This window comes from Cebidichthys violaceus, unplaced genomic scaffold, assembly GCF_023349555.1.
Source record: "Cebidichthys violaceus isolate CVI_PGR_0920_01 unplaced genomic scaffold, fCebVio1.0.p SCAF_2, whole genome shotgun sequence".
In the NCBI taxonomy this organism is placed as follows: domain Eukaryota; kingdom Metazoa; phylum Chordata; class Actinopteri; order Perciformes; family Stichaeidae; genus Cebidichthys; species Cebidichthys violaceus.
In genome coordinates, this window is record NW_027176372.1 from 9,925,035 (window position 1) to 9,952,864 (window position 27,830).

Here is a 27,830-nt window from a genome sequence, read left to right on the forward strand (position 1 = left end):
TGACCTTTGACCCTTAAAGCTGTTAAAGGTGGATTCAGAATAGACCTACTACAGCACCATCCACCCCTGGTTTGGGCTCATGCTACCTATGACAAACAGGCACAAAGTCTATTGAATTGCTTCAAAATGTAACTTACTGGTACAAATGTAAGTCCTTGTGAAATTAAGGACTATCTATCAGTCAAAACCCAAACATAGAAAGAGAAGAGATTAAGCTCTCTAAACATTCTGACATAATGAACCTCAGGCGGGTTCACACAGTGCTCGTTTTGGAGGAAACGTGTACACAAAATTCTGTTAATCTTTAGCCTGCTGCTGATTTTTAAAAAAGGCTCAGTGGTTCCAGGAAGTTAGGCAAAGCACGCTGATAAAGTCTGCCTGCAGTGATGTTTCATAGCGGCTTCTTTTCATGCCACCTCATGATGTGGAATTGATTGTTGCCGGTGAGTAACAAGCTACAAAATGCTTGCAATATATAATTAGCATAATTCTCACTTTTAGCACATAAGGATCTGAGCAGTCATGTCAGCTACATGAGGTATTTCACGTTGATTTGTATGGCATAGTGACGACGAACGTGAGTGTTCAAGTGAATCATTAATGAATGAAATAAATGATAATCAATGGTATTGATTTGCAGCAATGACTATTTGGCAAAAATGTTAGCCAGTATTGATTTGCCTCATAATCTCAAATAATGCAGACTTTTGAGAAATGCATTGACATGGGGCATTTTTGCAATATTTATATCATAGATATATTTGATAGGATACCCTGAAAGAAAAAGTAGTGACAAAGAGCTAACCTATGTATTTTTCATATTTAATCTCCTCTGATCCCAGTTCAGCTACAGATTCTAAAGGTCTCCAAATGGGATCTGCCCAATCCCACCTCAGTGTATAACTGTGTTGTTGAAAGTAAACATGCTAGCATTGCTGCTAGCCCAGTGGTGCTTTTAGCTAAATGCTAACCTCAGCATGCTAACATGCTCACAGTCACAATGCTAATGTATGACTCTAAGAGGATATTATTTACTATGTTCACCCTCGTGGTTTAGCATGTTAGCATGCTAACATTAGCCTTACAGCTGAGGCTGACGGGACTGTCTTTTGTTTCGCAGTGGCTAAAAATGTCTTGACTGATTTTAAACTGCTCTGTAGATGTATATACTAGAGTTAACAAATATAGACAGTTATTTTAATCTGTTATTTTGTGACAATTGAAATGTTTTAGTTTTATTTGTTTAAAGGGGAACTCCACTAATTTTACGCACCAAAGCCATGAACATTTGCATGTCTTCTCATGTGTCTCTAGGGGAGTTGAATCCAGCCTGAGAGCATGGGTTTTAAAGGAGGAAGGCAATTCTATGTATTGCATTCTGAGACATGTAGGAATCAGTGTTTTTGAAGCTTGACCCATAGTTACTAGTTTGATTTTGACCATTTATTTTTCTTTTCTTTTCTTTTATTGTCTTTCACGAGCACCTACTTTATGCCAAATCCCTTTAGGTGTTTGTAAGGGTTGGTTAAGAAAAGGGCTGGTCGTGTTTTTCTTTTTCTTTCTGTAAAAAACGGTTACGGTTTGCATCTTTTTTTGTAAAGACCAAACAATGTATTTTCATATTTTTTTTATTATATTTTTGTGAAATCAAACTGGGAGCTGATGCTAGTTGTTATGTGATACATGTTTAGATATTAAATCAGCAGTGTAATTTGTAAGACTCTTTAATGTTTGGAAATATGAAAGGGTTTATCATTCAAGTTGTATTAATTTGTCAGTGTTAACTATCATATGGTATTATCTAAAATTGTTGCTAATGTTCAGAAGCTGAACATTCACTAAATTCGAGGGGGAAGTGCTGTACACTGAATGTAATTATTACATTAACAATTAAACACAGTTATCTGTTCACATTGTTTCAGCCTGGAGTTTTACACATCAATGTGCCAACATCGAGGTTAAGAATAAAGAAAGAGGACCATTGCAACTTTAGTGCCAAATCTGATGACATCACCACTGAGGTGTTGTTATTCATTAAGTACAGAGCTGTTAACTAACGGATCTCCTGACTCACTATTCCCCTTCACAATGACTTCATTCAGAAAAATGAGATAAGATGCGCTTTATTGGTCTCACACGGTATCGAATCCTTATTGTGATCTTTGAAGTTTACTATCATGCAGGCACAAAAAAAGAAGAAGAAAAAAAGAAAAGAGCAAACACAACTGCTTCTCGTGTCCTGACTTCACCTCAAGACTCTTAACACCTACAGCAAATAGAAACACCACAAGTCGACGGCACGCACTTTCTTCTGGGACAAAGATGACCGGGCTCCTACAATGCTTCGCTGGGAAACCCAACACTGTCCTACTATATATAGCGGGGCCTTTCACACTGTGCATGACTGCTCGTGTCGAGTCACATGATTCAAGAAATATGGGTGGACACACACACACACACACACGCACACGCACACGCACACGCACGCACACACACACACACACACACACACACACACACACACACACACACACACACGTACGCTCTTCGCCCACATACAGAGGCGCGTCCACGGAGGCTACACGGGGTGTGGAGATGGCGAGGGAATGAGAAGTTTTATTGAGTTGGCTCTGACGTGTTGCTTTCCCGTGACCTGACTCCCATTTGCTCTGTCTCCCCGAGCGTCTCGCGCTCCGTCTCGCTCTAAACCACATGCTAATCAGCTCTCTGTGCTCCCTGTTTGATCTCCGCTGGGCTGTTTTCTGACGCATCCCACTGAATAGATAATCATTGTGTAAGTGACCGCCATCAGCCGCTCCTCTGTGTCTTCCCTTATCAGCAACCCCCCCACCCCGTGCTGAATGCACGCTATAACCATATGAACAGACTCAACTGTGTTAAATTAAAAGAAGAAGAAGAAAAAAGAGATTAAATCAGTCTTTCAATTGCATACATTTTTAGTTTTTCACATCAATAAAAGACATAGACAGTCATTTGGGAAATACCCAACACAAATACAAAATAAAAGGTATATTACAAAAGTTTAAAGTGTCAGCAGGAGCAAAGCTTTAGCAGGGAATTAGTGACCAAGTAAAGGGAATATGTGATCCAATGGTTAGGTAGTAACTTCAGCTCAAACACTCCTAACCTTTTAAATTAAGTACTGCTACATCTCTCATGGTATCACGTGTCCTTACAAGAAGGATTTATTATTTTTCTCGCATCTGATGTCCTTTTCGTGCTGCAGTGCAGTCTGCAGACACTAGAATCGAAATGAGACGTTAACCACAAGGTTAAAGTGCTGACTCAAAAAAGCTGTAGGGGTGTGTGAGGGTGTTTAAATCCTTGTTGGTTGATCAGCATAGGAGCTCTTCGTAGACGCCCTCCAAATTTATGACAATGCAGGTCAGTCGTCCAAAACAGTCATCCAAAACATGTTAGCTTTTAGCCAAAAAGTAAAATTTTCTTCCCCAGCCAAGTTTGCCACGTGACCATGACCAGCCTGTCCCCTGACTCAGTCCAACGGGTCATGTGTTTCACTAACTGGAGACCTGACTGAAGGCCAAAAGGCCCCCAAAAACAAGCAGGAAGTGAAGATGTTCACAATGGAAGTGTCTGTTGATGTCTGCGTGTCGCAGAACTTCAGACGGGGACCGAATGTAACGTATAACAAATATTAAATATGATGCTTGACATACAACGTTCTTCATCACAGCGTCAACTTACTTGTTTTCCAGAACTATCAGCCACATATTGTGGTGTCTGTTGTTTCCGTTGTCATGGAGATGATTTAGTTGTTATCAGTATGGATTTTCCGTCACATGATAGCGGTTGTGCGATGCGGCTGATAGTTCTGGAAAAGCCAAGTGAGAGGACCTTGTGATGAGAATTTTGTCTCAAACTGATGTTTCAAAGGTCAAGAATTGACCTTTAAGGTCAATTAACTTCTATAACTTTATTAAAGCTTATTAAAGCGTTTGGTCCACAAAAATCACAGCACTTTGAGAGTCTACGGCCATGCTTTGAGCTAAATGCTAAGGTCAGCATGCTAACATGCTCACAATGAGAAAAATTTAATTTTACCACGTTCACCATCATAGCACTGCATGTTGGAATGCTAATATTTTAGCATCAGCCCTGAACACAAAGTACAGATATAAATGTCAATAGTTATTTGGCCATAAACCAAAATATTGGACCACATGTTGGCGCTAGAGGGCAACTCAGGGGATCACCAAAGTCAGTAGGATTTATCCAATTGTATGAATATGATAGAGAGTAAAAAACAGCCCTCATTTTAAACCATGAGTCAGCTAATTAACCTCATAGTAGTAGTTTATACTAAATCCAGTGTGCTGGAGTAGCCAAAACATCATTCACTGTCCAAATACTACACTGATTCCCCACAAGCTTGGTGGATCATAGTCGTAGTCGTGACGCCATCCCATCCTGTTCACTCATTCACATAAAAAAAGACACTCGGCATGTAGAAAGCAGACTGTTAAAGCCCTGGTTCAGGTGTCAGGAGGCATGTGTGTGTGTGTGTGTGTGTGTGTGTGTGTATTCATAGGTGAACATGAGGGATTGCAAACTGTTTTTGGAAACCAGTCAGTTTATTATTTACCATGAATTCAGTCATTTTATTCCCCCAAAAACCCTGCACCCTTGTGATCGATAAACTGGATCAATCCGTGGTGTTAAGTTACATGGACCACATTTAAAACAGATTAATTAAATCTTTTGAACAGCACAGAAGGATATGATTTTTTTGTTTATCAAACACATGTTTTCAATCTCAATAACCTCTCCTTATGACTTCTGAATAGGAAAACGTAACATTAACACTTATTCATCAAGTGCAGCACAGTGTTTTTCCACCTGTATTCACCTGTGTGTGTGTGTGTGTGTGTGTGTGTGTGTGTGTGTGTGTGTGTATCCGGACATCTCTCTGTGTCTGGCTGTCAATCACACAAACCACGTGAGCGCATTTGAACTCGGCAACATCAAAGCTGCTTCATTTTCTCATTCAGGTTGACTTCAGTTGAAAAAGCTTTCAAGTCTTTCTCTCTCTCTCCATCCCTCCCCCCCAGACGTTTCTCCGTCTGTGGGTCGGTCCGTGCATCGCGATGTCACAAAGTGTATCTGAGGTCACCGCTCAGGTTCAAAGAAGGAACCTTTTCTCTGTGTGGCCTCATCCTGGTCCATCAGTGTCCAACTGGGCCATTATTTTCTGCACATGTTTGATACGATCAGTACAGCTCCGGCTCTGTTTGACAGTGTGGCCTTGTCGCGGACTGGACACACCTTCAGTTCGAGTGGATCAAGGGTGCGCTGCTTTTCTGTAGGCGAGCAGGTTTGGTGGGTACGGGGGGTTTGGTGTAGGCGGGTGTGCTGTGAGGATCCTCTGCGAATGCCTTCCTGAGCTGCGCCACGCGGCCTTCGTAGTGCAAACTCTCTGAGGAGGGGAGAGGGAGGCAAAGTGAGTTTTCGAGATTTATTCACCTCTGAGCTCATATTGTAATAATGTACTCTATCCTATCTGTCGAGAACTCCGCCCTTCCATCACAAATCATCTGTGTTCTATGTAGCTGTGAAAAGCGTGTGTCTCGTTAATATAATATAATAGTGACAGACCCCTTCATTAAGCTTTGTGACAATGCATGTTTCAATCCAATAAAGGCTTTATTTAACAGAAAAAAACTGTTGAGAACATTGAATCTTTCTCTGAAAAATATACCGAAAATAGAGCCGCAGGGCTTTCATTGGAGCGATAAGCAGGTAGATGATGTTTCTGACAAACGACTTATGATGCAAGCAGTGTTGGTATGAAAGTGAGTGCATCTACTCAGGTATTGTACTTAAGGATAATTCTGAGGTTCTTAAACTTGACCTGTGTATTTGCATTTTTTGCTTCTTTCTGCTCCACTACATTCAGATACATTGCACTCCTCTAAATTTATATACAGCTTACGAGTAACTTAACAAACACAACATGTGATCTGTTTATAAAATGAGCTCCACCTCGACCGGCAGCAACATTAAATTCTGTTTAGATGTCCTAATTTAGCATTAGTGATAATAATCCAATAATAAAATATATATTATAACACTGTAAAAGGGAAACCTTTACTATTGTTGGTGTACATTGTATTTAGTAGCTATTATATTTTTCACTGCTTACAGCTTGTCTTACCTTATCTTATCATTTCTATTGATTTGTAAGTACTCTAGCTGTTAAAATGTTTGGGGTTTTATGCAATGGTGTATATTTACAACGTGGTAGTACTTCTACCTGTACATAGAGTCAGTAAATGGATAAATCATAGATTATCCTCCCTCTTCTCTGGTTGTGTTACCTCTGTCCTGGGGGCAGGTCCTCTCTGTGTCTGACAGCTGGGCCTCGAGCGGCGGCCTGTTGCCATGGCCACCGAGATGGGGCCTGTAGAGAGGCGTCCAGTCGCCGTGGTTGTCCGAGCTGCAGCCTGACTCGCCATCGCTGTCCTCGGCGGGGTCCTTCGGGTCGTCGTCGGCGCTGCAGGAGTCCTCCTCAGACCACTGGTCGTGAGGGGAAGCCGGGTTATCCTGAATGTGGATGACACAATTTGATGGTGTCAATTTGATCGTGTCACCCGCCCGACTTCAAAACCCCCCCCACACAAGCACATGCACTCACGCTGACGTCTGTGAGGGACGGCTCTTCTTTAAAGCCGAGCTGCTCGGCCTCTCTTCCTGTCAACAAGTCCACCGTTTGGATGCCGTGCACATTATCAGTGTGGACTCTGGAAAGACAAAGACGACCATTTTTAGTCCCTCAGACGGCCGTCCTAACCTTTGAATCAATCCCCCCCAGTTAGTCATATGGCAAATAACTTCTATAATCCAATTAGGACGAGGGGACGGCTTGCTGACTGACACTCTTTCGTTATCAAAGTCAATCAGAGCATTTGTTCAAGGAAGTAAACGCTTTATTGTGGTGGACGTTCTCATGTGTTGGTTTAGAAACGCAACGAGACAAAGTCTATTACTCAACAAAAAAACAAAGACTCTAATGAAAGAAACTTTTAATTCACGTTCAAATTAAAATAAAGAAAATCTAACAAGAGTTTTGCATTTTATTTTCACATTCTGGATTTTGTTCCTTGACAGAAGTAGTAGATTCTCATTAATTACACTCATTAATGAGTCAACCTACTGCTGCAGAACAAAGGTCTCTGGGTTTCTTCTACAACAAACAGCCAGCAAACAGATACTGTTGATACACAGCCTGCTTTTGAACTTCCTAATCACACTTAGGTTGATGACAAAAAAATAAAAAATGAGTCAGTCAGTTTAAAGGATTCTTTGTGGGGTTTTTTTTGTGTATGTCTACCTCTTGTTCATGAGGCTCTGGAGGAGTTTGGAGGACCTGAACTCGTCCATCTCACCGATCACACTGACGCTCACGTCTCCGTCCCGACCCAGCAGCCACTTCACATGTTTGTTGTCAGCTGGAGGAGAAAGAAAAGATAAAAGAAAAAGATAATAATGGTTAAGATTTCTGTCTCTCAGCGTCTCATAAATTGTTGTTCTGGCTTTTATCCAGAAGGTGGTGCTGTCCTATCAGTATTGAGCTTGAGAAACCTCACACAACAGCAGTGGGCTTCACTCTTCCCCATTTGTGCTCTCTCTTTTATTCATTCAATCGTTTTTCTGTCATATATTGAATATTGATAAACCATGTATAAATAATTTGTTACAGAAGGAAAAGAAAATAGTTAATAACAGAAACTCCCTCGAATGTAGGATTTGGAAAGAGCCCAAAATCTCCTCTTTCACTCTCTCAATATTCATAATGCATTTTAAATGAACGTATGTAATAATGTAGTTGTGACCTCATCATGACACAGTCGGCAGAAATAACCCCCCCCCCGACGCCCAATGTGTGACAACAGGTGTTTTCCATGACACAGGTAAAAAGGTAAAAACACCTGCCATGACATCAGTGATCGGGGTGTGGCCTGAAAGTTCAAATCCTCAGAGAGCTGTACAGCAGCCCCTTTCCGCCAATAGGATTTCAATGCAGATTTGCCCTTTCAAAGACGCAGTAGCCTATAGGCAACAGATGCCGTAGGAGTCCATGGACACGATCAGTTCCGAACAGTGGACTGACTACACAGATTTCTAAGAAACCAGCTAACAAAGGCCGCTCTGTTTCCTCTCCATATTTTATGGAATGACTCGTGTTTGCCCACAGTCACGCAGCACATAAGGGGACATTGTGTGGACGTCTCAGTCTGATATCACCTGACCAAAAGACCATCTCTGACATCAGTCACGGTCTGTCTGTGCAACACACCTTTATGATCCCACTCTGAGTTACAAGACAAAGTGGCCTTTTCCAGTGCAGAAGTGAGGTGTGTGTCTTTGTCACTACCACACTTACAAATAAAGAAATGCGGCGCGAAACGGAGTCATGTTTAATAATTATGTGACATTTATGGGCCTGCGTGCACAAGTAACGTTCATCCTTTCCCGGCAACAGTGCAGTGGACAAAGGCTGAAAGAGGACTAACTGGATTGTATGTTGTGCAACATAACACACACTCACACAACACAACACACACTCTCCAGTGACATGGCACAGATTGAGTCAACAAAGACGGCAACTTGATATGTAATTTAAAGCGCGGCGACGCCCCAAAACCACAGGGCTTACTCAATCTTATTCAGCTTTCAGCCGGTAGAACGGTTCGACAGGTGGTGATAGAGGCTGTCTGTCACACACACACACACACACACACACACACACACACACACACACACACACACACACACACACACACACACACACAAACATTGTGCGTGTGCGGAGGCGATAGGGTCTCAGTGAGTCAGAGAAACACCTTAAATAGAGGAAGGGTTGGTGAAATTTTGTGAGACTGGAAGGTAGAGCCTAGGGACACATGGGTCAGTGGCTCTGGACTCGATCACTTTGTGTATAATTTAAACACATTAATCAGATGGGTAACATGAGAGGGTGTTACTACACAGCTTGTGTATCGTGTGCGCTCGGAGTTAAGGAGATTTCTACTCATGAATTAGTTGTGAAAGGGCTTGAATGTACAATCTTGTAACATCTGAAATATAAGCTATAATAAATGTGTGTTTGCAGACCCCTAAATCGAAAGAGATAGTAGTAATAGGGATTAGTTGTAGTTTCAGAGTAACTACTCTTCATACAGATTTTTTAAAATGTGTGTGGTACTTGTATAAGGATTAAATGGGACTAAGATTAAGAAGAGATCAAAATGGGTCAAATGTGAATCCCCCAGCTGCATCCTACCTCCAGTCGACATTCTTGACATACAAACAAAGTTCGTGGGAATTTCTAATTCCAAATGGAAAATTTCAAATTGAATTCATTTATTTCACCTTTAAAGGAGGATTTCTATTGGCAGAAATGGAATATAATATTCATAAATATGTTTTCGTTGATGTATTATCACCTGAAACAATGTCTGCCATGTTCTACAGAGCAGACAAACCAAACACTGGTTCTAGAGGGAACCTTTCGTGTTTTTACACTACCTGAAGGCCTCCATAGTTCTCCGACACGCTTGGAAGAGAGGTGTGAGCAGAGGGGTATTCAGTTGGCTGCATTCTCACACCTAACCACTAGATGACACTAAATCCTACACACTGTTCCTTTAAATTAGATTTCCTGCAAGTCTGATAATGCTGTTTCATATACTATCAATAGTAGCTACAGCGTTGATACTTGACATATTTAGAAGGTGAAAAAAAACAGATTCAAGTTCAACATTTTGGGAAATATTTGTTCATTAAATATGAAACTACAGCCAGCAGCTGCTTAGCTTAGTTTAGCAAAAAGACTAGAAATGGGGTAAAAGCTAGTCTAGCTTTGTCACAGAGACACAAGGAAGTCAGCGCCCACCCAAGAAAAATATGCCTTGCAAATAACCGCCGTAAAACAGCAACTTATTGTTTTTACACTAAATAAAGCTAAGCTATCCCGCCTAATCTTACAATCTAAATCTCTGCAAAAAAATCAAAGAAGCATATCTCCCAACAATTGCTTTGAAGGTAGCAGATTTCATGTATTATCTTAAATATTTGTATGTTGAATAAATGTCTGATTCAAGGTACAGATAATCATTGTTAGACTGTAATTTTGTTAGTTCATTGCTGCCAAATTAGTTGTGACACCTGTTTTACTGTAAAGAAATGAGAGGATGTAAGAGAAGCCAGCAGCTTTGATCTCCTGTCAGAGTTATGTCACTGCCTGTCATACCAAAGACCACATCTCCCAGAAACCCTGATCCTTCCTGCTATTTTAGTCAGTGTTTTCCTCTTCTGCTCTACTGCAAATCATGCTCATACTATAGTGTAATGGAATGAGATGTACGTGTTCTCCATGTACGTGTAACCAGTAGAATGACGCCAGTGTTACACTCTACCTTTCTTTGGCCTGTTGCTGCCGTCTTTTCCTTCCCTCTCCTCCCTCTCCTCACGCTCTCTCCAGCGGCGTATCTGCTCCTCTCTCATCTTCAAGAAGAGGATCCTCTTCTGCTCCTCACTGAGGGCCTCCAGCACCTCAGGGTCCACCCACATGTCCTCAAGGATTTTAGCCAGCATCTCGCCTCTTTTGTCAGAGAGACGGCCGTCAGCCCCCTCAGTCTGGCGGGTCGAGTTTCAGCGGTGGGGTACGATCGCTCCTTTTTTCTGTCCTAGAGTCAGGTTCCCTTTTCTTTGAAGGATGTGGGATCGGGTGCGGTCCAGCTGCTGGAGGTCACTGTTGTGTCCTTTGTCAAGTCCTCTTCCTCTGTGCTGTGTAGGAGTGGGTCGGCCTCTCTGGAGGTGAAAGCACAGTGTGTCTGGTTTGACTGAGCTCTGAAGGTTGCTGTTGTGGTTTTCCCACAGAGAGAGAGAGAGAGAGAGAGAGAGAGAGAGAGAGAGAGAGAGAGAGAGAGAGAGAGAGAAAGAGAGAGAGAGAAAGAGAGAGAGAGAGAGAGAGAGAGAGAGAGAGAGAGAGAGAGAGAGATTAAATCTACAGTATTGTTTAGTCCCCCCCATTCAATCCTGTTCTGGCTGGCACATCACAAAAGTCCTGAAGCAAATAAGCCCCAATACCAAATGTAGTGTGTGTGTGTGTGAGAGTGTGTGTGTTTGTGTGTATGTATGTGTGTTCATGAAGTGTTTACTCTGCATACAGTTGGCAGAGAGAATACCTCTGTGCTTTCAAATACTGAAAGGCAAACAGGGGCAGGTTCAGTATGTCAACACACACACGGACAAACACACACACACACACACACACATATAGGGCGTCAATGACTTGCATGCTATCTGAGGGTAACAGACACAGATAGAGATCAAAAAACAGCTTTACTGTATATACAGTATATATATAGTTGGGACTAAACTTAAACAATGCAGGACAAACTACAACAATGTGTTCATCTACTGATACAGATAAAGAGATGTTAGTGGAGATAATACAATATATCTAATATATTCTCTAAATAACAAAAAATAATCTGCCGACAATAAAATAAAATATGAGAAGTTAAAATGAAACAAATACAGTAATAGTATGGGTAATATAAGACAACCACAACCTCTCTCTCTCACACACACACACACACACACACACACACACACACACACACTACTCTGTTTTTAGCACCTTATCAATACCCGTAACACTGACAGACATTAACAGCCTGTCTGGTAGTCAGAACTCAGTCAGTTTAGTCCCCAAGAGAGAAAATGTTTTCCCAGAGAACAACATTCACCTTAGACTGTGTGTAAACACGCAGCATAAAAGCAGCCTCCACCCTGGACACACTTTTGAAAGATGTGACACAGCGAGTTGCTGAGACAGAGCCAATAGGATCTGCGTCTGTGATAACAGTTCACCAATCTGCACTTGAGGGCGATCCAGCGTTAGGGTTTATCAATATGAGGCTGACAAAAGAGAAATATCACCATTTTTCAGTTGGTGTTTGAGGTGTGGCAGAAGTTGAACCATGGCATTACACTAAACCGCAAACACATTCTGCGGTTTGAGGCCAAACTGAACAATAAAAATATTATTTTCTGCCACTAACAGCTAATGCAGGACTGAATGCAGAAAAATGGGATTTTTGTAATCTTCTTACCCAACCAATAAAACTTTAGCCAAACTCTAAGCTAGCTGTAGTTTCAATCCACTTATTCTCTAAGCATACTGTCACAGCCCGGATCACAACGTGCAATGAAAATGCCGTGGCTCATGCTGCTGATGACCCTCCATTCAGCACCAACAGGACAACAACAGGGAGGCCTACAGTGCATGGGACGAGGAGGGTCGTCACAAAACACAGACAGCTTAAGTGCCTCCGATTAGTCTTAGAACCAGCATCCATTCATTCATTAACTCTGTCCGGCACCTCTCAAGTCTCTTTCAGCTGTAGTTTTTTTTCCACAGTGAGGCTTTTGTGACGCTCTCGTTCGTTGTCTGTGGGGCGTGTTCGTCATTCATTCCATCACAATGTGGGAGCTGTGAGGCCCTTTAAAAGACTCTGTGATAAAAAAGCAATACAAAGAAACTGGACCTGACTTGAAAATTCAATACCAAACAGCCCACAAAGGCACACAAATTGGTCAGTTTCTATAAAAAAAAAAAAGAATCACACCACTGAGCAGCCTTATACCTGCACAGCAGCTCCTCTTATGTACATTGGAACAAGGGCCTGGCAGCACGGCAGAGATATTGTGCCAAACCATTCACAGACAACAACATCCCACACAGGAATACAACAATCACAACATGAGAATATAGCAGATCAACATCCACATGTGTCATTCAAAACATAAAAAGAAGGCATCCAGGTCTGGCTCTGGGCCCGGGATTCGCTTCTGCCTGCAGAGCAAAGAAAAGAAACGAGGAGAGAAGAGGAAGGAGTGTGCGCGGCATACTGAGAGAAAAGTTTGAAAAGTCTCAGTGTGAGAAAACACTGGCCGTTTTCACAGCGACAGAGGAGAGACGTGCGAGATAAATGAGCTCAGACGAGCCGTGGAATGGCAATCACAAAACACAGAGAGAGAGAGAGAGAGAGAGAGAGAGAGAGAGAGAGAGAGAGAGAGAGAGAGAGAGAGGGAGGTGATACGGAGGAGGGAAAGTGGACTCACTCAGTGGCTGCCAGCCGGTTGCATCTTCCAGCGCTGCTCTGAGCTCCGGCACCTCTGTGAGAGCGGTATGATGAGTGTGTGACGTGAGCGAGTGTGCCTTTGTTTGTGTGTGTGTGTGTGTGTGTGCGTGGGATCAGAGCGGTCGTCAGCAGCAGTGGTATGCAGGCTGAGCTCTGCTCTGCTGCATTTGTACTGAAAAAGGAGTGGGCCAGAGTGACATCACTGCACTTATCTCCTCCTTCCTTCCTTCCTTCCTTCCTTCACTTTCTTTTCTTATCTTGTCTACATTCCCTACAATGCTGTAAGGAAATAAAAATAACAGCTGGTTAAATATTACCATGTAAAAAAAAGAAGGATTCCCCATCTATATACTTTGTATTCATTGTTGTTAAAAGCGCGATAGCGTCATGTTTCTAATCCCACGCCCCCATGACTTTTAGATATGTTAAAGGACAAGGACGTATATAAGGACGTGAGGAATTTAATTTCCCCTGACAGGCTCTGTAACCTTTCCATATGTAGCAGCACAGGATATGGGATTTATTCTCAGTCTTTTTCTGTTTTAGCTTTATGTAACTGAGTTTCTGCACAACTGTGTGTTCACCCCCATCTTCCTTTTTTCTCTTATTCCAGGAAGTCCTGCTGGCTTTGTATGAAACAATTAATCAAAACACCACATGCGCAGGAAGGAATCTGGATATTTATTCCACATGCTTTCTATTTTTTTTCCATCAACAGGTTGTTGACACGCTTATCATGCCAGCAGCTTATTGTTTTTGTGGTTGCTCTTCCCCGTGGTGCCAAATCAGATGAACGGTGTGAATGTCAGTCACATGCCTGTGAGTAATTATGGCTGATAATAGTATTTAATTCATGTGGAGATGACTAACCTGTCTCCTGATTGTCACTGACCGGTCAGGGCTGTCTGGGTGTGACGTAACTGTAGTTTACCTTTACGGTAAGTGGTGAGTAAATGTTAGGTGCTCCCTCTCCTAGTGGCCTACATTGTGTTTTATTTTTGGTTCAGTAAGTGGCTGTGGCTGATGTTCACATATAGGATAATGGTAAATGTCAAAATGTGACATAAGAGTAGCACAAGTTTTACGTGTCTGTAATTTATGAATGATTTTATGATGGTTTCCGAGAAAGAACTTTGTCATTTCTCCCTACTTACCAGAAACAAAAAATGTTTTTTACAAATAAATAAATATTACTTCATTAATAATTAGTATTTAAAACTTTATTTTCCATATTTTCAAATTGAACGCTTGCTTTAGACTGAGTTAGAATTTTTCATGTTCAGCCAGACGTTTTGTGCTCTAAAAGACTCTTTAGGTTACAGTGTTTTACACTTTTATCTTTATAATTACTAACAAGTAACAGAGGTTTTTCTACTAGTAATTTTGTGAAATAGGACATTATCAAGTTAGGAAGTCAACAAACTGAGCCAGTAGTGTCAGTTAGCAATAACATTAGCTAACATTAGCTAGCCAACGTTAGCCAACATAGGCGGCTGGTAAAGTACTAAGGACTGTCTGTTGCAGGACAATCCCTGAATGAATCGAAATGCGCAAGTTTGCAATGTATCGCTGTTGAATCAAAGTTTTCATTTGAAAGAGTAAAAATGTATAAGCTCGATATACTATAAGCATCAGATTTTTTAACCGTAAACCTCTTAAAAAGATTTCTTCCCACTGTAAAATACTAATTGAAAAAGATTGCAACTTTATCCTTGTGTTAAGTTGCAGATGAAGTGCTATGTAAGCCTATATGTTAGCAATAAAACTCCATTTGAAATGTGTAGGACTGAGTATGAATATCATAATTATTTTTTTTTAAATCATAAAAGACTTTTCAGTTGGAGTGAAATCAACTAGATGCCATCAGTTCAGTGAGATTGACCTCAAACCTCCTCTAAACTTGACATTACGCAAAACGAAACCAGCCCTTTTGGACACCAAAACCGGTATTACAGTGAAACCAGACTCCCGTCTGATTGTCCCTCAGTTTGTCTCTGATATCAGGGCAGAAAGCTCAAGGTCTACTCACACAGACATGAATACACACAGCTCTGTTCTGCTACTCTTGTGACAAACAATATTTAGTAAGTTACCACTCCTTTAAATCCTTGAAGTTCACTTCCAGCTTCAGGTCTGAACCTGCATTTAAATCCAGTGAGATTCACTGGATTAAATGTAACCCCAGGTGCACAACTCTTACCTTTTGCTCTGGATACAACCCAGAATCACAATAAGTTGGTCAAAGTGAAGACATTTCTGTTGATTTTCACTTACTCATCTCCGTATCTTAATATTGTTCTGAGGACATGTGGCTCTCTAAATTGATATAAGGACATCAGCAAAAACACAATCTCCTTTCCTCCTCTTTCCCTCTGGGATCAAGGTCAGATCTGCAAGGGGGAAAAAACAGGGACCTGGGTGAAACATAAACAGAGAGCAGGTGAGCTTGCTGTATGTTTATGCACGTTGTGACTTGGCTTAATTATGCAGGTCAATGTGGTGGTGGCATGTTTGTGCACATAATGGAACATTTCTAATCAGACTCTTTGCCCCACCTTATAAATTCCACCAGTGCTATAAACAGGAATTGTTAAGAACCATATATATATAATTTGCGAGTGTGTCACTAACTTACCTTTATACTTCCTTGACATTGTGAACCTTGGGAAAGTCCCAGCAGCCATCAAGGCATTGTCACTGTATCTGAATGCACGTGGTGCGGATTAGACATGCGGTCACGTTCACATATGGTAACTGTGCATGCACAGCACCCTCTGCTGGAGGAAGGGGAGATAGCAAGTCAACAAGGATCCCAGGGTTTGTCATCATCAATAAATCAGTTAAAAATGATTTATTGATTATCATGTCTGAAATCAGGATATTAAATCTTTAAAGAATATTGTAGCACTTGTGTCTTGTGAATAGTTATCTAAGTAGAAAATGTTATAAAACACAATAAGTGCTCTGTAAGTCCAAAAGTCTACTATTATTACTACTATTGTTATAAAGAGTCACCAACAAAATTTGTTTGAAAGATGGTTGAAATGATAGTATGTTTGGGGATGAATATTATTGAAGTCAAGTGGATTTTTCAGTTCAGGGTTATTCCTTTAAATGCCTCCTTATTTCGCCACCTTTACTTGTGTTAACGTTTTAGCCCCCAGCAGGTTGAACCGGCCCTGCTCTTTAGGTCACCAAAAAGACACAGTCAACAACATTTTCAATGACCTTTGACCTTGAATATTGAACACGCATCACAAGACAGAAATCGAAGGCATCCAATAAGTCTCTGTTCTCTGCTGAAACCAAGTCTGCATAATCTACCTCGTATTTTTTTATCAGTGCCTGCATATGGTGTTTTAACACAAAGATTAGAATCACACTTGCAGAGGAGGTCAGTTTTCTCTTTTGACCCCGCGCTTGTACTTCCCATCATGCTTTTGGGGGCCTAGTTCGACAACACGGCGAGGCAGATTTAACATGTCAAAAGTATTGGTATTCCAACACGTTCCCCCCTCAATGGCCCCCATGTTTAATGCATGGGCCCGCTGATATGGAGCCGGCTCTGTGAAAAGGAAGTGCATTAGCATGGATTCACATGAGAGATGCATGCGGTTAAACAGACCGCAAAGTATCGCTTTGGTCCAAAAAGTAATTTAGCTGGCAGTACAAGCTGTGCGGGAGCGTGCACCCTTGGGTAGTCGATGTAACGTGCTACCGTGATAGCGTATGTTGACTGTTTTTGGAAGATTTGCATAATGAGGTTGAAAGAGTTTTCAGCTGACTTCAACATCATTGCACCACGTTGGCTGCTATCCTCAGGCACATACAGCGATACAAGCATCCGTTGTATTGATGTACTAGTGTCTCAGAATTATATTAGATAACATTTTACTGTAATTTGATTGTAAATAAACCGTTGTAATGTAGCATTGGGGGAGCACTGGACGAAAGTCCAGTTATTCACTGCCTGAAAATGCGATTGATAAGCGCTGTAAGAGTGAACCAAAACAGTAAAAACAAAGAGCTGAAAGATACTAAAAGAGGAACTGCAGAGCTAAGTGAGAATTCTTTGTGGGTTCATCACTATGATCAAACCCTTCTTATTACACTCTGGTACAGAATTTAGAAAACAAATATTGGATATAATATCAAGCAAAAGTGTTGATATAAATTGGAAATGCCATTACTATCAGTAGAAATGTTCTGTTTTGCAGCTATTATGCAATGCTAGCCTAAAGCTAGCTTGTTAGCTGGGGGAATTGCCCTACAAGCTCAAAGAGGAATGCAGACAACACTGTGGAAACTGTCACATTTAAAAAGCACACTTAAATACACATGACACACACAACTGTGTATGCAGAAGCTGCCGCTGTTTCATTATCCAACAGACTTGTGTCGTCTCCGCTGACAGCAGTAACATCAGTAACATCAGTAACATCAGTAAGCACTCTGGGGCCACCCAAAGGGTCGTGTACCAGAGGGAGAAGCAAAATGAGTGAGTGACGGAGAAGTCACATGTTTTTTTCATTGGAAAACCTAGCAATTAGGTGACTTTACAGAGGTATTTTGATACCTTATACAGTATTTCATGTAGATGAGGCAGGCGGCATGGTGTACATACTGTAATATAATCTTTAAAATGGTCCGTTAGCTCGTCGTCAGATGGACCACCTATGGAACAAGGGACTCCTGTGTGTCTACATGCTGCCGTCCTGAAACTTTTCAACAGCCAGACATCCATGTTTTTATACAATTTCCATATTTACAACTTGGCACAGAGGGGATGAGTGTGACACTGTTGCTATGGTGACCGGTCTGTCTGTTGATCCGGCTGGCCAACAGACTTATAGTTGGCAAACGCACACACACACACACACACACACACACACACACACACACACACACACACACACACACACACACACACACACACACATACACACACGTAGTGTTTCAAACACACATGGCACATTCTGTCACCATGTTGGCAAGGCCGCAAGTGTTTTCCTTGTTTTTTCTGCCTGGCTGTCTTTCGCTAACACTCTCCCTCTCACACACACATAGGCACACATGTGAACACAAATAAAACAGAGACTGGGTTTCTCCATAAGTCAACATATAGCTCCTCAAGATGTTTGCGTCTGTACATTTTTTTTTCTTTTCTCTCTGGCAAAATTTTGTGGACTCTGGTGGCAATCAATTCTCCATCCACACTTCCATTTCCTCCAAGATAGATGGATTGATAGATACTGTGTCTCTTGTCACTCACACACACAACACACACACACACACACACACACACACACACACACGGTATCTTCTCTGTAACCTTTGTATTCCAGCTCAGCTTGTTAAGGACGAGTGTTCACAGGTGGAAGTGACTGATGCTCAAACGATTACCCTCCCCCTCTCTATTTGCCTCTGTCATGTGGAGGGATGTGTGTCATTGTAACCCGCTTTTTGTGTCTCTGGATGTAATGACCCAGATGAGAGCCACACTCATACTGACACGTTCTCACACACACACTCGCAGGTGCTGACATGTTGTGTCCCCCTCCTCTTCAGTGGTAATGAATGCTGATGAGGTAGTCAAGGGAGCCACTGGAGTCCAATGCGAAGCTAAATAATGATGTCCATACTGAAGATAAGAAAAGATGTTTTTTACTTAATCTGTCCCATTCGGGTGAGACCAGAGAAAGATAAATGTCGGAGAACACGGCAATTATGACACCGATGATGCCCCAGTGCTACTATAATGTATTCTGCCTCTCCCAAATGTAATAAATTAACAGAATACACGTGTCTTGTTTTTCACATTCCTTCTAGGAGTTTAATGAGAAGATTGACACCACTCTCTTGTCTGTGCGTTAAGTACTGAGCTAACGCCAGGAGGTGGTTAGCTTAGCGTAGCTTAAAAACTGAAGGCGGTGGGATGGGGGGGTTGAAATATGGACAGAGCCAGGCTGACTGTTTCCCCGTGTTTCACCTTTTTATGCTAGGCTAAGCTAATCACCTCCTGGCACTTTTGCTACATGCTTAACGTACAAATGTGAGAGTGGTAGGCTATCAGTCTTCTCCTCCACTCTCAGGAAGACTGGAAACAACATGTAAACACATGTGATATGTCAAACGTGTTAACAAACAGTTGCCCATTTAAACATCCAGCAGTTTACAGAGCATTTATCTAGTATCCCGGCTCTTTAGCTAATGCTCCATTATGTTCAACAGCTAGTTGCTAACTGCGTAATTCTGCCATTTGGTATTAGGCAGATTGCGTACAGCAAGTTTTTAGAGCATTTTTCACCGTGAACTGAACCAAAACAGTGAAATTGCAAAGCAAAGCAATCAGCTGAAAGGCGATATAAAGCTTGTCACTATACGGGGCATCCTCCGATACAAAAATAGTCATGTGATTCATTGTAGGTATAAAAATTGTGGCTTTAGGTTTAAATCAACTTCTTTTTTCTCCACTCCCTCTGAATATATTTGCTTAATATTGCTCTTATTGCATAGTATTAGCAAAAAACATGTTTTCTGTGACCTTTGCTTTCTTTAAAGATTGAACTGGTAAACATTTCTTATCATTGCTGCATAACTTATAGAAAGCAACTCTTTGAATGTTGTCATGGGAGGTTTGATTGGTGATTAGTGAAACCAGCTTGTAAAGATTCTGAAGCAACGCATGCTATTTCTGTTCATCTTCACACACACACGCACACACATACACACACACACACACACACACACACACACACACACCTACACACTCACATTTTAATTCAATATCAAATATCAGAGACACACGCATGCTTTTCACTCTAAAGCACATTTGGCTGTGAAGTCCTCTGATCAAAATCAAAGACCCACGCCATGTGCACACACATCCAGCAGTGTGTGTGTGTTGTATGTGCCTGCAATTCCTGCTTGTGCGTGTGTGCGCACCCCAGCTGTCTCACAGAGATCCCTGTTGTTCGGCCTGCCGTGGCAGACGGAGCCAACGCTGTAAACTCTGTGGATCGATGCTTGTTTGGAGGATTTCTCTATTTAATTCCACCTCAGTCAGCAGCACTTCATCCTTCTCTGCGTGTGTGTGTGTGTGTGTGTGTGTGTGTTTGTGTGTGTTTGTGTCTGCACACTTGGGTGCGCGAATGTGTGTCCTTGTGTGTGCACATTTGTATCTCTATCTTCATATTGAATTGTCTGTGTGAGCATGTGCAGAGGAATTCTGCAGGAGGTGTGTGTATGCTAACATCTATGTGTGCACTTCTGTCGCCCACGCACACACATACACACACACACACACACACACACACACACACACACACACACACACACAAAGAGGTAGGAGTCTCGCTGCAGAGGCCAAAAAAACACACTATCAGTCTGCCTGGCACCTCCCCCTCGCTTTGATTACACTCACAATGCTATTACTTTGTAGCACACCAACATCAGCATATTGATTTATCTTCCCCGCTACTTGTTTTCATTTAAAATGCTAACACACATGAACACTCCTTATGAAAGCACATCTTGAGATTGCACATTAGAACACTCACACACACACACACACACACACACACACACACACACACACACACACACACACACACACACACACACAGGTAAATGCATGCATGATGGCACATGCACACATATACACACTCTGACGCCGCCACATTAACACACCATGTGCACCATCACAAGAGACCACCCACCCCAACAAACCAAAACGCAAGCTGTTAGCTTTTTTTCTCCTCACCAGTTTCCTCCCATACCCCTCCTCTCCCTCCTCTCCCTCCCATTGTCACATCCAGGGACTTCCAGTGTCCCAAACACGTTGCAGCCATCACGGCCCTGCAGATGTCACTTAGCTGCAGACCCACCTCCTCATTTCTGTATCCATCCATCCCTCCGCCTCTCCTGGGACATGGAGGAGGGACGGAGCAGGGAGCAGTGGGTGCATGTGTGTGTGTGTGTGTGTGTGTGTGTGTGCGTGGTTACAGAGGGGGAAGGGAGCCGGGCAGGTTAATGAATTAGTAATTAGGATTGACGTTGCGTCTGCAGTGGGTTTCCCCCAAACTGTTTCCAGCGCTCTCTCCGGTCATCTCTGCATCCTCTGAACTCTCTTTGTCATCTTCAAACCCTCGGTTGCACCCCCTCCCCTCCCCTCCCTGTCTCCCCCCTCTCCTTGCATAACCCCCCTCTACCTGTCTCACTTCGGGCCTCGCCTCTCTAACCTTCTCTTCCCCTTGTCTTCAAACACGCACCAGACTCTTTTGTTCCGGCCACATCCTCACTCTTGCTTCCTGCATCCCTCTCTTCTTCTTATCTCCATTTTTCTCTCTCTCCCTCTTCTCTCCTCACCCATTCTCAGCCGCTCCCCTCTTCTTCTGTCTCCTTCTAATGTGCTATTGATCACAGGAGATCAACTGGATTGGAGGCTGAAGTTCTCAATCTATGCAGGCGTCACATTGAAGCTCGGCACTGCTCTGCATTATAAAGGCTGCATCCAAGATCCCCGAAGAAAACACTTGTAAAAAAGAAACTTGGCAGCAGACAATGCAGAGCCGTATGTGTGGTTGTATACAGCTGCTGTGTTTCTGTTCACAACCTTGAGGTGCACAAGTAAAGAGGGTAATCTCAAAGCACTATTCTGTATATTTTAAAGACAATGCAGAGGGTTTGCACTTTGGCTCTTGGCTTGATTTAACTATGCTGGTTTTACACGAGGGAGATGAGCGAGAGTGAGAGGGAGTGAAAAATGGGTGGTGGGCATGGAAGAAAATGTCCTCTATGCTTTGTCAAGGGCAGAGTGGACACAGGCTAATTCATGGTATATTTTGGCAGATAACGTGAACTGCTCATCCGTCATTAAGGCCAAGACTTTTATAATTTTTGTGTTAGCTCCTGTGCCATCCAACAGAAAGAAAAAAAAAACATGGCAACATCATCCCAGGCTCAGAACAGGCACGTTTGCTGTTTGACAGCACAATCACAGATATTTCAAACCGTGCCTTGTTTATCTCTGTCTTTCTGTCTATCTTATACTTGGGGGAAAAAAATTCAGACAGCATGATGTATGTACATAAATATGGACACACAAAAGAATGTTACACTCAAAAGTTTTTCAGAAAATGTCAGCCAACACCAAAAAGCTTTCCATCTTTGTTCTCCAGCCTACATAACTGATTGTCATCTTTACAGTGGGTTTCATTTGTGGTGTTTTCCTTTGGTGTGGGCTGTAATTATAGTCCCAGAGTATTGACAGTTTCCTCCAGAATGACTGGCACCTTTGGAAAAAGAGTTGAAAAGATAGGCTGCTATTAATACCACAAGTGAATGTGGACAAACTGTCATGGCATTTCAGACGTTACAACGATTTGACCAAGAGAAGTATGTCCTCTGAAAAATATGTCTAATAGACAGGGTGTAGCATTGCTATTGCTATCCTGGCTAACAGTAATTACATAAAAAAATAAACAGTAACCTTTAGTTCCTAGAACACCCTCTAGAACAGGCTAACAATAACCAGCAGCTCAGAGATCAGAAGTCAGGGCCGTGTTGTTATCACAATAAAACAGATTTACAGCACATTAAAATGTGAAGCACACATCTGAAACTGATTTTAATGGCATTGCATCATGCCAAGTAAATGTGACTTCTCCATCATTTGTCTGGGATTAAGTCTCAGCAATTTACTTTGAATTTACCTAATTTGTTTGGTAATAATTTGCTAATTTTATTGAGTAGCATATCTAACAATCAATAAAAGCAGGATATTGACAGTTTCATGGGTCATGTTTTCCCTTGCAGAAATCAAATTCCTATCTAAATCAAACTGCAGCATGACCAATACCACATCCTGGATATGACAGCTGCAGGACTTTAGACCTTGGACTGGACTATTTGACTGTCTGTAAATCATCAGCGTTTTTCTGGTCAATTCACAAACTTTTCCCCCCAATTGACATGTTTTCCCAATGCTATGTGTCTGGTGAAATAAATAGATGCCAACTCCAATAACACATTCTTCTGAGAACATACTGGAACCCTCCAGAGGGTCCTTTTGGCCATCCCTGGACCTCAGTCTGGGAACTACTTGACACCCTTGGCTTACTCTGCATCCAGCTCCAGTGATAAAGTTAAAGCTTTAATGGTATATTAATGGTATTTCAATGTAGGTTTCGGCAGTTATATCACCAGTGGTCAGAGAGGAGAAGGACTTGTGTCAACACAAACGTCAGTGCTAATCTTCACTGCAGGCTACAGTGTCTGATATCAACAGGCCCTCGAGACACGTCCCGTTCACACCGCGCGGTATCCACGGGAGAGTGGTGGTGCTCTCGAGACGTCCGAGGAGCACATTTACAATTTCTCAGCTGCCATTCAAACGCACAGAGGCTCCGCGAAGAGGAGGAGACGGGGAGGACGCCTCCGTTCATCCATCCATTCACCAGTCCGCACAGTAATCGCTCTCCGGCGCCTGGACCCCCCTACACCAGCCTGTGCGAGACACCACCACGGGCTTCGGCGGCGGCCGCGAACAACGGTCGGACGTGCATACCAGCGAGAGGGGGGCAGTTGGGAAGGACGCTCAGCGTGGAAAGAAAAAAAAAGAAGAGCCCGTCTGTCAGTGTTATTCCCCGGTGTGGATGTAGAGAGACGCAGACAGAGAGAGGACCACCGATAAAGTCTGACTGAACGCGTTTTACTGGTGAGTGAAGAAACGTTACAGGACGTGTTTAAAGTGTTATCGTTTTTAAGCTAGTACTGTGTTAGCGCTAAATTCTCTGTTTGATTTATAACGTAGCCCACGGTCAGACACCATGTCATTTAGTTTATGAGCGAGACGAGCATTTATCTTGGGGGCTGCGTTGAGGGTTTCGCGTCTTTGTTTTTCTTGCTAATCTGTGACCAAAAAATGCTCACACAGCCCGCAGCCGGGCTGTAGGACAGCGGTGTTTGTGGAGCTAATATGGGCTGACAGATATATGCACCGTGCGGGCCGTGGGATTCATGGAGGTGTGTGTGTGTGTGTGTGTGTGTGTGCGTGTGTGTGTGTGTGTGTGTGTGTGCGTGTGTGTGTGTTTGTTTGTTCTCCCCCTCTGTCCCCCGAGAAGAGAAAGAGAACAGCGTTTCCCTTCCGCTTTTAGGAGGACAAGTCGATCTTGAAACGCGACCAAGGTCTATTTTGGAGGAAGAGAAAGGCACCGGCCTCAATTGAGCTTGAACCGTGTCTCCCAGCCATCCTGTTGTCATGGTTACTGGCTCGAGGAGGCTGGGAGAACATGGCTGTCTCGCGCTGTGCTCTCTCACTCTCTCTTTCACACACACACACACACACACACACACACACACACACACACACACACACACACGTACGCGCGCACGCGCGCTGGGAGAGGGAGAGAGAGAGAGAGAGAGAGAGAGAGAGAGAGAGGGAGATAGAGAGAGATAGAGAGAGAGAGAGAGAGAGAGAGAGAGAGAGAGAGCGAGAGAGACAATGAGCCTTGTCTATCCGGTGTTTGTTTATGTCTTTTTAAGTGTATTGGGAGACACTTTGGAAAAAGAACCAAGCACATAGTAACCTCATTATATATTTTGAAGGGTCTCCTATTATCCTATGCTCATTTTAAACTGTAAGCCCCCACATATATAAACTACAACAGATGAGACAAAAATATAATAAACCATAAAATCACTATAAGCCCAACATGGACTTCCACAGTCACAATCTAAGTGCTTAGAATATTATAGAAATATACAGATTTTGTTCACAGTGTAAGACGGAGCCTCTGGACTACACTTATCTTTGCCTCAGGATGTGGGTGGTTTCTTTAAAACAGGTGTTTAATAGCAGCTTATTTTTCATCCCCAAAGCAAAGTCACTATTATCTTAATTATAGACATTTACATGTCTAGTCTAGATCCATTGCAATGTATTCCCCCGATACAACTGTGGGCTCTCCCAGACAAAAGTGCAGCTCATCTTCCTCCAATGTAATCATCCTGAACTCAAGGTGTCAGACATCCAGACGCAGCAGCAGCAGCTTCTCTCTTCCTCTTCCTTTAATTACTTATCAACACCGAAACCCTTTGGGATGCAGAATTTAGAAATACTCATATTTCTAACAGAAATTCCGATTTCAGAAAGAGAGCAGGCAGTTTTACAAATCATTCAGATGCCAGAAATGACATGCTGTGTGTGTATGTGTGTGTGTGTGTGTGTGTGTGTGTGTGTGTGTGTGTGTGTGTGTATGTGTGTGTGAAACAAGGAGTGAATTTGCATGTCAAAATGGAAATGCCCAGGGAAAAACAAGATAAATCACCGCATTACTATGAGCTTGTATTGAGATGTAAGCGTTTAGAGTGACAAAATGCGAGGGGACGGTTGACCTTGACAGCACAGAAGTGACATATTAGGGTGATCCGGGAGCTGGCTCCCTGTTACGCTCCAGTAGGCTGATGGCGTGGCTAGTCGGAGGCTCTGTGGTCCTAATGGTGTGACTTGCAGGCAGGCAGACAGGCTAGGAAAACACCCTGGACCACTTCCAACTCCATATTTTTCTGCTTTCCTGTCCCAGGCTAACAACCAGGAAATGATACTTCTTCCTCTCTGCCTGCATCTGTGCTCGCAACACAACAGCATTTTTTGAAAGGTGACTCCTAACTTTGCACCTTGTGTGTGTGTGTGTGTGTGTGTGTGTGTGTGTGTGTGTGTGTGTGTGTGTTGGCTGCAGCTGGCCTGCGTGTCATGAACAGGGTCAGTAGGCCGTTTATAGAGACCGCAGTGTTTTTTCTGAGCATGTCTCTCTTATTAGATAAGATGAAGAGAGGAGGAGGAAAGTCCTCCGTGTTCAGATCGGATTAGCATCCATCAGTATTCATTGATAGCTCTCTAAATTAATTTTGATTACTGAAGAGTTCTTTATGAAAAGTAGTTAGACGGTTGTCCTGGTGGTAGTTAAGGTATCTATTAAGATTTTCTTTTGCTGGGTTTGAAAGATTTTTGTTTATTGTGTTTCTTTCTTGTCTTTCTCGGCTTGTCTCTCTGTGTGGGCTGCTTTTTCAATTTGTGACATAATGTACATTTTCGGGTTGGAGATAATCAACTCCATGTCTGCATGACTGCATACAGTGAAGCACCAACACTGTTCCCTTCACACTACTTGTCGAGACCTGCTTTTTAGGGAGAAACCACCCTCGCGGTTGCACGCAGCGCCAACAAAAGAACTGCACAATTTGTTTTGTTGTTGTTTAAAATGAATGCGTGCAGCACTACAAAATATAATAATGAGGTAAGACAAGTTAAAAGTGGTCAAGTGGCTGCCTGTTCCACCACTTAAACTCAGAAAAAAAGGTGCTGTGGTGGTGCCTGACACGAGCGTCTGCAGGCAGCGTAGTACTGTCAATAAGATTTAGCAGCTAAACTGAGCTATAGATAGCTTCAAATGGCAATAATGCAAGTCATATCATAATGTGTCAGAAAAGCTGCAACGTGATCTTCTTCCCTATTGTGTAGCCTCATCATTCATTAAACTCTCTGGGAATGGGTAATCCTCTCCTCTGCCCCATTTGTTACATTCTAGTCACTGCCAATAACATTTGGCCATGTTGCAGCTCCACTTGAATTAGAGAGGTGTTAAATGCACCGCTTAAAGGCACGAAAATATCCAGTTATTATATTTCTCCGTCTTTAATGCTTGAGAGAGAACAACTTTTATATACAAAAATGATGCGAGTAATAGAGAGCACTACTTGTCATGAGGAAACAGATGCATAATGTCTGTGTTACAAACCTAAGGCATGGAGTATTAAAGGTAGGCAGAATGGGAAGAACACAAATGGAGGTGCTCACGCATTTTTCCAAGATGGTTGCCCCTGACTGCTAGCCTTGTCGTCATACTATCTAATAGCCTGAATTAGCTTCTTCTACTGTGTTACAGCAGAACCAGTTGCAAAACAATCACCCTTTAGCTCCTTTTCAGTCTGCTGAGTTGATTGTTTTATGTTAATATTATATATATAATTTAACTGCAATGGTGACTTTGTTTTGCTAACAGTGTGTTGACGCTATACACCAAGTGATGGAGATATTGTAACTGACAGAAATTCTCAATATAATATACTAACATAATTCTCAAATTCTTTTCCGACTGCTCAAAATGGTTGTCTGAGGGAACACTTGCACTGTTGGTTGCATTATGGGAAATGTAGGAGCGAGCATTTTTGAAACTTACCAGGGTCAGTTGAGGATTTCTTGACCTGCGTCTCCCAAATGTATTTACAATCCTTTAACACCCTGGTGTAGCAAATTTACTTGTTTAGCAGTTCAAGCACCCAATTTGAAATTGAATCATGTTGAACGTTAGGATGCAGCTGGGTGAGCTTCCTATTGCAGTAAAGACCGTCTCGCTTTTAAGAAGTGCCCCCCTTATTTTGAAGCCTCCAACCTCATTACCTCATTACCTCAGTAGCTTTTCTTTGGCATCTTTCTGCCTATAGACAGACCAGCTTATCGCCCCAGAGTCCCAGTGGACTGTGGCTCTGTGTCTCAGCTCAAATCAATAAGTAGTGTATACATATATGTGTGTGCATTGTGGTGTGTGTGTGTGAGTGTGTATCAGAGAGTGT

The 27,830-nt window shown here is 42.5% G+C and overlaps 1 protein-coding gene across 2 annotated transcripts; it reads right to left on the reverse strand.

Annotated features, from left to right (window-relative positions):
* Positions 1–3,986: 3,986 nt before the first annotated feature.
* On the reverse strand, positions 3,987–13,341 carry zgc:92242 (uncharacterized protein LOC436899 homolog). 2 transcript variants are annotated; one of them, XM_068714310.1, is made up of 6 exons: positions 13,174–13,341; positions 10,458–10,851; positions 7,370–7,487; positions 6,674–6,779; positions 6,357–6,582; positions 3,987–5,455 (listed from the first exon to the last, which is right to left on the reverse strand). In XM_068714310.1, exons 2-6 carry the CDS (start codon positions 10,633–10,635, stop codon positions 5,307–5,309), a joined length of 777 nt encoding a protein of 258 aa, XP_068570411.1. In that variant the 5' UTR covers positions 10,636–10,851; positions 13,174–13,341; the 3' UTR covers positions 3,987–5,306. The 2 variants fall into 2 exon arrangements, with proteins under 2 accessions (XP_068570411.1, XP_068570410.1); XM_068714309.1 differs by having other exon boundaries at positions 10,458–10,900.
* Positions 13,342–27,830: the final 14,489 nt, after the last annotated feature.

What these genes read in the sequence shown, in the direction of transcription:
- zgc:92242 (XM_068714310.1), bottom strand. Translation starts at nt 10,635, where the DNA reads ATGCTGGCTAAAATCCTTGAGGACATGTGGGTGGACCCTGAGGTGCTG. An exon ending in CAGCAACAGGCCAAAGAAAG is followed by an intron (nt 7,488 to 10,457) that starts GTAGAGTGTAAC and finishes TTTCTCCTCCAG; the next exon opens with CTGACAACAAACATGTGAAG. An exon ending in CGTCCCTCACAGACGTCAGC is followed by an intron (nt 6,583 to 6,673) that starts GTGAGTGCATGT and finishes ATCCACATTCAG; the next exon opens with GATAACCCGGCTTCCCCTCA.